We start from the raw sequence: 10,000 nt of genomic DNA, 5'->3' as shown, positions 1-10,000 counted from the left end.
TGCCACGCCCTGCCCCCAACACATCTGTGGTGAGTGGGTGTGTTTTTGTTTAGGGGGATGGTGGGTTGGGGAGGGTGGTGGTGGTGGTGGTGTTGGTGGTGGTGGTGGTGGTTTTAGGAAGAAATGGAGGAGGAGAAAGGAGGAGAGGAGGTGATGGTGGAGGAGGAGGTATTGTTGTTGTTGTTGTTGTTATTGTTGTTGTTGCTACTATTGCTTTCATGTTCTTCCTGATATTTTCTTAGTAGTAGAAGTAGTAGAGGTAGTGATAATAGTAGTAGAAACAGCAGCACCAGCAGTACTAGTAATATAATAGCAGCAGCAGCAGCAGCAGCAGCAGCAGCAGTAGTAGTAGTAGTAGTAGTAGTAGTAGTAGTAGTAGTAGTAGTAGTAGTAGTAGCAATAATAGCAGCAGCAAAAGCTAATAGCAGTAATCATATACAACAAGGACATATAGATAACACACACACACACACACACACACACACACACACACACACACACACACACACACACACACACACACACACACACACACACACGCAGATCACGCCCACCCTCCACCCTTCATTAATTCTCCTGCCCGCCACGCACTCCACTATTCATAACAAGGATGCATGTTGAGTGATAGCCGTGATACACTCCTGCATAAGGGGGCCACGTCTGCTGCTGCCGCCCCTTATATAGTGAGCCTCCCTTGTTATGTTATGAGTCAAAATGAGCAGAATGTACGTGTCTGTCTTCACCTGCTTTCTCTTCCATTCTTCCTCTGCCCTTCCCTTTATCATCTTCCTTTTTTTCACTTTGTTTCTCTGTTTCTCCCTCCTTTCTCTAACATTTCTTGCATATTCTTTCGTTCTCCACTCCACTTCTTTCTTCTCATCCTTTTTCCTTCTTTCTCTGTCATTTTCTGTCATCCCCTTCCTTTTCCCACTCTGTCTGTCTCATACTGCTGTCAATCTTTAAAACCATCCTTTCTTCTTCCTTCCATCTTTTCTCTGCCTTTTCTTCGGTCTTATTTTCATTCCATCCTTTTAAAAATCACAACCATCTTTCCTTCCCTCTTTTATCTTTTCCTTCATCCTTTCTTCTTTCTTCCTTCCTTCCTCCTTCGTCCAATTCATCCATCCTTTATCCAGTTCACTTTTTTAAACCATTCTTTATCCTTTATTCCTTCCTTTCTTCATATCTATCCTTTATCCTGTCCATCCCTTTTCAAAACCTTCCATTTTTTTCATTCCTTCTTTCTACACTCCACTCCTCCTCTGTATCTCGTTTTCTTTCCCTCCTGCAGTACCTACGGATGGTGGCTGCCCGCTCGAGGCATCCATCCCAGCCTGTGATACCCGTGGCCACCAGTTCGAATCCCTATGCGATCTTGTCAGGGCCGGAGCCACCCTTCGTCACGTCGGCACCTGCAGTGTGAGTATCTGAACGCACGCACGCACCCACACACACATACACGCATGTATATACACACATACATACATTTTCATTCATCTTGTTATATATTTTTTTTTATGTTTATTTTCACGTGTTTATTTATTTGTTTGATTATTTTGTTTGTTTGTTTGGTGTGCACGATTTTTTTTTTCTGGGTACGGTAATTGATATATTCATGGTAAATTGCTTGAATGGGTTATTTGCACACACACACACACACACACACACACACACACACACACACACACACACACACACACACACACACACACACACACACACACACACACACACACACACACACACACACACACACACGTCAAAGGAACCGAGTACGTACATATACAGGTGTGTGTGTGTGTGTGTGTGTGTGTGTGTGTGTGTGTGTGTGTGTGTGTGTGTTTACGTATACCACTTGAGCGTCGACATGCATGGACCAACGTGAGAATGAAGAGAGAGAGAGAGAGAGAGAGAGAGAGAGAGAGAGAGAGAGAGAGAGAGAGAGAGAGAGAGGTACTAACATTCTCTCAGTCATGTAGAAACCAACGACTTCCTCCTCCTCCTCCTCTTCCTCCTCCTCCTCCTTCTCCTCCTCCTCCTCCTCCTCCTCCTCCTCCTCCTCCTTTTGTCATCCCTATCTCCCCTCTCTCCGTCTCTTCCTGGTTGGAGACGAAGAGGAAACAGAACAAATACCAATAAAAAGGGAGATGAGAGAGGGAGATTATGGAGAAGGAAGACAACCTCAAAGGCTCTCTCCCTCTCTCCCTCTTTTTCTCTCCCCTCTTTTTTTTCACTCTCCCTCTCCCTCTCCCTCTCTCTCTCTCTCTCTCTCTCTCTCTCTCTCTCTCTCTCTCTCTCTCTCTCCTATATGGTTTCAGTGGTGATTATCTCCAAACATACTTAAATCTGCCATGGAGAGAGAGAGAGAGAGAGAGAGAGAGAGAGAGAGAGAGAGAGAGAGAGAGAGAGAGAGAGTGAGAGAGAGAGAGAGAGAGTATACAAGGAACTGTTGAAATAGAAACACGTAAAAAATATAATGAAAAGAAATGAAGAATAATGAAAAAAAGATACCACCACAAAGAAGAGAGAGAGAGAGAGAGAGAGAGAGAGAGAGAGAGAGAGAGAGAGAGAGAGAGAGAGAGAGAGAGAGAGAGAGAGAATTGTTTATTTACTGAGCTGACAGGAGGTATCTTAAGTGAGGAGGGATACTGATGTGTTCTCCTCCTCCTCCTCCTCCTCCTCCTCCTCCTCCTCCTCACTTGTTATGGTGTTGTTAGGAATGAGTCAGCAATTTTTTTTTTTTTACCATCTGCCAAATCGAGTCAGCGAGATGTAGGGCTGAGGTCAGAGGGAGAGGGGAGAGAGAGAGAGTGAGAGGGGAGAGAGGGAGAGTGAGGGGAGAGCTGAAAATGGGTATGCATGAGAGTGAGGGGATGGACGAGAGGAGAAGAAGTGAGAGATGAAATGGAAGAGAGGAGAGAGAAGGAAGAGGAAGAGGTGATGAAATGGAAGAGAGAGGAGAGGAAGGGAGAAGGGATTGAAGTGAGGGGAAAGAGAATGAGAGAAGGAGGAACAGGGAGTAAAATAGAAGACAGTGAAGAGGAGGGAAGAGAGAGATGGAGGAGATAAAGTTAAAAGAGAAACGAAAGAATGAGGAAGAGAAAATGGAAAAGGAGAAAGAGAGGAAGAACTGATGAAATGGGAAAGAAAAACAGAGAAGAAGCGGAGGAGGAAAAGAGAGAAAGATCAAAGAGATAAACCAGAATAGAAGGAAGGAAGAAGGAAGAAAGAGGGAGCAGGTGAAACAGAAGAGGAGGAGGAGGAGGAGGAGGAGGAGGGAGGTGAGGACTGGTTGTGCCTTATAGTAGGTCACACACACACACACACACACACACACACACACACACACACACACACTTCCTGTATTCTTGTAAGGCTTCATAACATAAGCTTACTGTATTAATAGACTTAAACTTACCTATGAACAACATCTACTACTACTACCGATACTACTACTACTGCTACTACTACTACTACTACTACTACTACTACTACTACTACTACTGCTGCTGCTGCTGCTGCTGCTGCTACTTCTATAATGGTGATAATGATAGTTCTGTTGTTTAGGAAGTGTTGTTAGTAGTAGTAGTAGTAGTAGTAGTAGTAGTGATGGTTTTGATTGTGTTTGTGATGGTAATTATTCTTGTAGGCGGTGGTAGTGGTGGTAGTAGTAGTAATAGTAGCAGCAGCAGCAATGGTAGTATTAATGGTGGTGATGGCGGTGGTTATAGTGAAAGCAGTAGTAATAACAGTGGTGATGACTGTGGTAGAGGTGGTGGTGATGGTGATAATAGTAGTGGTAGTGGTGGTGACTGTGGTGATGGTGGTAGTGATGTTGTTGATGGTAGTTGTAGTGGTAGTAGTAGCAGTAGTGGTGGTGGTGTACTGGTGGTGGTGTACTGGTGGTGGTGTACTGGTGGTGTTGTTCTTGGTGGTGGCAGTAGTGGTGGTGGTGGTGGTGGTGGTGATGGAGGCCCGTGTCTCGTGCGGTATCAAATTTACAACACAAATAATCCTTTGCTTGCTGGGCTGTAAAGGATACTTGTGTGTGTGTGTGTGTGTGTGTGTGTGTGTGTGTGTGTGTTTGGGTACGAGACAGCATGGGTGATGATAAACTTGCACATGAAGAAAGAAAGAAAGATTAACTCAATGATATACGCATGACTGAATACACACACGCACACACACACATACATACATACATACATACATACATACATACATACACACAACACTTAAAAAAGAAAAATCAAAATTCTTTCATTTCAGACTCGCTGCTCAACCTCAGGGGAAGTGTGTGGGCGTGACGGGCGTACGTGGGCGTCAGAGTGCCACGCCCACGCCAACAGAGTGCCAGTGGACTACGCGGGACCGTGCAGGGGCGTAGGGGTGCCTGGGAGGGAAGGCTGCCCTGGGGTGGTGTGTCCTAAACCCGCGGGCGCCTCCTCCTCCTCCTCCTCCTCTTCCTCCTCCTCATCCTCCTCCTTCACTTCTACCTCAGAACAAGCAGGGTAAGAGAGAGAGAGAGAGAGAGAGAGAGAGAGAGAGAGGGGTGATGTTTGGTTGAAGTTTTGTTGATGTTATGTTAATTTTCTGTGTGTATATACGTGTGTGTGTGTGTGTGTGTGTGTGTGTGTGTGTGTGTGTGTGTGTGTGTAGGCGCCCACGCAGACAGCATGACCTCGCATAACATACACACACCAAACTTACGAAAACTCAATTCCACACAAACACACACACACACACACACACACACACACACACACACACACACACACACACACACACACACACACGTGCACACACACACACACGTGCACACTCACGCCCCACAACCCTCCCTCAGGTGCCTGGCAGGTGTGGCGGAGGCGGCGTGGTGCTGCGGGCGTGTGTGTGGGGGGGCACTTAGACTAGCGTGGTCGTCGCGTGCAGTGGAGGTCGCGGGTGTGGCAATCCCTCATCCACGCCCACTGACAGTCGCCGCGCTGCTCCACGCCCTCGCAGCCAACGTAGGTGTATCGGAATGCGAAGTGCGTGGGCATTTAACCCTCGACGGACACTTGCTGGTTCTCGTCACGCCCACGGCAGCGCATACGCCCATCCCGCCGCCCTTAGTGTCGGAGGCGTGCATGGTGGAGGCGGAGAGGCTGGTAGGGGTGGTGAGAGCAAGGTCCCCGAGGCTCATGTCCACTCTACCAGCCTCCGCTCTTACGCTGGCAGTCTCCGCTCACACGTCATCCTCCGCCGCGCTGGTCCCCGCCGCTCATTCCTCCGTGGCGCTGCTCTTCGTCCTCCTTCTCTCCATGTTGGTCAGAGGCGTGCGAGGGGAGGTCTGAGGGGAGAAAGGGTCACGGTGAGGCAGGGGAGGCTAAGTTACCAGTGCAAGATTCCTCCGCATCGTCTCCCCTTCTCAAGATGTCCTTTCTTTTTCAGTGCCAGTGATCTGAAGTGAAGAATGGCGAAGTTCCTATGTGTGTGTGTGTGTGTGTGAGAACGGTGGTGCTACTGTAGGCGTGTTATGTAGGGGACCACAAGCCGTCCTTATAAAGGTAGCCATCTACTTTTTTCCTGCCCCTCCATCCATCTGCAGCATCTCAATCCCCCCATTCCCTCCTCCTCTCCTATTCCTACTCCTCCTCCTCCTATCCTCCTCAGTATGCAAGTTCGAATCCTCTGAAGCAGTTCCTTAATGGAGTCTGAAACGCTTCACGATGCTTCGATGCTTATTAACTTTTTCTTTCAGGGATATTTTGGGTAATGAAAATATGGGTTCTGAAAGTTGATGATTAGGGCGGACTTCAGTGTGTGCGGCTGGGAGTGGCTGGGTTGATTTAAGTGGGTCTGGAAGGAGCTAGATTAGTTTAAAGTGATGGGGTCTGGTGATGGGACTGAGTGAGGCGCATTAGGGCTGATGGCGGTGAAAGGCTGAGGTGATGGGACTGAGAAGGACGGGTGAGGCCTGAAGGGGTGATGGGTTGAGGTGATGGGGTGTGGTGATAGGGTGGAGACGTTAGGGACTCCGGGAAAGGGGTGATGAGAAGCCTTAGAGAGAGAGAGAGAGAGAGAGAGAGAGAGAGAGAGAGAGAGAGAGAGAGAGAGGTTTATTCGTTTGCAGGGACACACGTTATAAGTATTAGCTTTATATAAATAGACAATTACGTATATACACACATACACACACCAGTAAAACAAGTGACAAGCGACAAGATTATAATTTATAGGGAAAAGTATATGAGGAAAAGAAGTGTTGTTATAATATGTATTCCTATAACATTTTAGTCAATATACGGGATGACTCAGTGGCCAGTCACGTGCGGGTTTACTTAGAACGTAATAAACTAACTAGATAAATAAATGAATATATAAATAAAACATCAAACTGAAAAAAAAAAAAATCCCGCCAAAAAAATCAAACCCGTCTTCTTTTAGTTACGTTTTCTGTTTATTTTTCTTCCCGTTCCTTCTTTTATATACATGTATAGATATATTGTATAATAAACCATATGCCCCCTGATCCTCTTGTGTTGGTATCTGATCCTATTCAGAGTATGATGCTCTGATGCTCTCTCGTTCCAATCCTATTTGAATCACGTGCTCTGATGCTCTTTTGTTGTCTAATCCAAGTATATGCCCCAGATTCTCTCTCTTGTTGGGATTTAATCTTATTTAATATATGTACCGTTATGTTGTGTTTATCTTAATCTTATTTAAACTACACATTACCTCATGATATATGTTCTGATCTTCCTTCAAGTATAATACTCTTATTTTTTTTTCGTTCTGATCCTACTTATCTATACTTCCCCGATGCTCTTTTGTTCCCGTCTCATTTTGTCTTCCTCTTATTAAAACTACATACCTCCAGTGCTCAATAAATCTTCTGATCTTTCTTAAACTACTATAATACTCCGATTCTCTCGTTCTAATCCTACTTAACTATACGTCCCCGATGCTTTTGGTTTCTATTTTCCTTCACTTAAGAGATTGCAGTAACATCCCAGCGACCAATGGCATGGCTGGAATCAAGGAGCCTCGGGAGCTGATTGGCTGATAACACGCGTGGAGAATGTGGAATGCAGCTCAGAGAGAGAGAGAGAGAGAGAGAGAGAGAGGTGGTGAGGTGGGTTTTATTTTGGGTGAGTGGCGGTAAACGGCTCGCTTTTGTCGGGTGCGCGTAATACAGCCCTGCCACTTCAAAGAAAACGGGTGAGGAATGCTATGATATGTTTTATTTGTCTCATTATTTGTGGTGTTTATTTTTAGGTGTGTTGTTCGTGGATGCGGTAAGTGGCTCGCTATGTGTGTGTGTGTGTGTGTGTGTGTTGTGCGCGGAGTACAGCACTACTGCCTAAAAGTAAAAATAATAACAATAATAAATAAATAAGTAAATAAAGCAAAAATATTAAATGAGTTATAACAATCTCTTATTTTTTCTCTTTCCTTTCGTGTTATCTATAGTTTTCTTTCCACATCGACAGAACACGAAAAAAAAAATAAATAAATAAAAACACTTAATTCATGTTACTTTTAAGAACAATGGATGAAATACTTTACTCTTATCTATCTCTCTTATTTTCCCTCAACATTCCCTGTGCTGCTGATGCTTTCCCTTTAAAATCTGACTTCTCACAGATTTTTTTTTTTTTTTTTCATGAAGGAAGAAGAAGAGGACGAGGAAGTGAAGAACGGTGAACCAAGATGGACACTCTAGTTAAGATAAAAATACTGAAACATACTATAACACGTCTAATTTCCTGTAATATTTGCCGCATTTTATATATTTTCCTTCCACAGATTTTTGGTGAGGGAAGGGGAAGGAGGAAGGAGGACGAGAAGACGAAGGACCGCTGGTGTAGACGAAAAATAATGAAATATTCTATAAAACTTCTTATTTCCACTTAATATTTAGTGTATTGTTCTTAGCTTCCTTTTTAAGTTTATCTACAGACATTTGGTGAAGGAAGGAGAAGGAAGGCTGAGAATTGCTGGCTAACTTGGATGTCGGTCTCTCTCTCCTTTTCCTTCTCCCTCTCCCTTTTCCCTCTCCCTCTCCATCTCCCTCTCCCCTCTTCTCCGTCTCCTTTCTCCTCGTGTTTTTATGGGGTCCGTTCAGCTTTGGTCGCGGGATTTATGGGCAGCGAGAGGGCTGGGCACGCTCCCCTCAGCCACGCGGGGAAGGGAGCAAAGTGGCGTGACAAAAAGGTAATTAAAACGTGGAGGTCTTAACTTTCAATGGAGGGAATGTTGGGGAAATGTTCTGCTTTTTGCGTTTTCGTTTAGGTAACGTATCTGTAATGTGGCTTTATCACACTTCTATGCAAAGAAAAACGTTTAGTACTCATTAATATCACCATATACGTATATGAAACTGAAATTTAGTGTGTATAAGTTGAAGAAAATATTAATTACTTATGTTTTCTTTGGCTAACTCATCCGTAAATTAAACATATCACACTACTATGTTAAAAAAATATATACTACAATTTCACTAAACACACATATAAAACTCAAATTTCAAGAATATAAATCAGTGAAACAGCAACATAAGACAGAAACACGTACGACAATAACTCCAAACGGTACGAAGCGCTTCATATCACTCAGACCGAGACACAAGACGGAGAGCCAAGAAGAGAGTATGCCTGTGGATCTAAACCTTTCACAAAACTCAAGATTCCTGCGTGCCCCTGTAAGTGTTACCTTCCTTCCTCCCACACAAAGTAATATAATACCCAGAGAGTCCATAGAGAAGAGAATAACCCACATAGGAGCTCAGGAACGCGTATTTTTTAGATGGAAATATGAGACTCTAAAACCTGGGTAGCGAATGTCAACAAACCGAGTGGCGAGCGAAGGAGACAAAGAGGGGCGGAGAGGAATGGAAAGGTTAGACGCATTCTTTCAATATTACACCACTTTACCCTCTACATATGAGCTTATCTGTCCCTCACTGCTCCCTTCACGGCCTGGCAGAGTGTGAGAGAAGGGCAGATGGCCATTTTAGGTTAATTGGGGTTAAGTTAGATTGGCTATGTTAGTTCGGTTAGGTCAGGTTGTAGATTAGCTTATAATGTGGTTAGGTTAGGTTGTATTAGGTTAGGTTGGCTATGTTAGGTTCGGGTAGGTCAGGTTGTAAGTGATTAGGTTATATGAGGTTAGGTTACGTTATATTAGGTTAGGTTAGGGTGTATTAGGTTATGTAAGGTAAGTAGTATTAGACATTAAGGATGCCCTTAAGAAGTGTATATATCTTGCAAAGCCTTCACTCCTCTCTCCACGTTTTTGACTGAGAGAAGAACAAGTGGTCATTCAAGATATGTAAGACTTGAAATGCATTAAGAGCCGTAGATAACTAACCCTGCGCCTTTCACGGCCTGATGGTATACGGGAGGACAGATGGTTATGATGGCTGTTTAAGAAGTGACCCAAGATGCCTTAGAATGTGTGTTTAATTGGCGTGAGAAATAATTATTTATTTGTTTTTATTTATTTATTTTCTCTCTATGCTTTATCCTTTCTTTATTGTCCAGTGTGTTCGTTTTCCGCTTTTATTTCTTCTTGTAAGTTATGATTTTTTTTTTTCCGAGTAGCAGAAAAATGGCATAGCAAAATAGATAGATGTAATAGAAAATGGATAAAATGTGATTTGTGAGAGAAAGAAGGTACATTGATTCAACAGAAAGACTGACAGACGGACAAATAGGCACAAAGATGGCTAGACAGACAGAGACAGACAGACAGACAGACAAACAGACAAAAACAGGCACACAAACAGACAGACAGACAGACATATAAACGGAGAGAGAAAGAGAGACAGAGACAAGGAGAGAAACAAGCAACTAGACAGACAGACTGACAAAGGCAGAGACAGACAAAATAAAAATGCAATTCATCATCTTAGCAAGTGACGAGGGAAGGAACCAAGGAACCAACCCACTTTACATGCTCAATTACACTCTCAGTCACGGCGCTTCGACATTTCGCTGAGCCAGTTTGGAAG

General features: G+C 44.1%; 1 protein-coding gene and 1 long non-coding RNA gene across 2 annotated transcripts in view; both read left to right on the top strand.

Annotated features, from left to right (window-relative positions):
• LOC135108183 (reversion-inducing cysteine-rich protein with Kazal motifs-like) overlaps window positions 1–6,514 on the top strand; it is a 32,804-nt gene extending 26,290 nt beyond the window's left edge. The window contains 4 exon segments of the mRNA XM_064018957.1: window positions 1–29; window positions 1,292–1,419; window positions 4,270–4,511; window positions 4,847–6,514. The exon segment at window positions 1–29 is cut by the window's left edge and continues 126 nt beyond it. Of these exon segments, the coding sequence (XP_063875027.1) occupies window positions 1–29; window positions 1,292–1,419; window positions 4,270–4,511; window positions 4,847–5,336 (889 nt within the window). The 3' untranslated portion in view covers window positions 5,337–6,514.
• A 2,079-nt stretch (window positions 6,515–8,593) lies between these two features.
• Window positions 8,594–10,000, top strand: part of LOC135107994 (uncharacterized) — a 38,501-nt gene continuing 37,094 nt past the window's right edge. The window contains exon 1 of the long non-coding RNA XR_010272087.1: window positions 8,594–8,689. This is a non-coding gene — a long non-coding RNA (uncharacterized LOC135107994). The remainder of the gene's footprint in view (window positions 8,690–10,000) is intronic.

The sequence above is a fragment of the Scylla paramamosain genome, chromosome 16 (genome assembly GCF_035594125.1).
Source record: "Scylla paramamosain isolate STU-SP2022 chromosome 16, ASM3559412v1, whole genome shotgun sequence".
NCBI classification, from domain to species: domain Eukaryota; kingdom Metazoa; phylum Arthropoda; class Malacostraca; order Decapoda; family Portunidae; genus Scylla; species Scylla paramamosain.
This window is presented reverse-complemented; position numbering and strand designations above follow the sequence as displayed.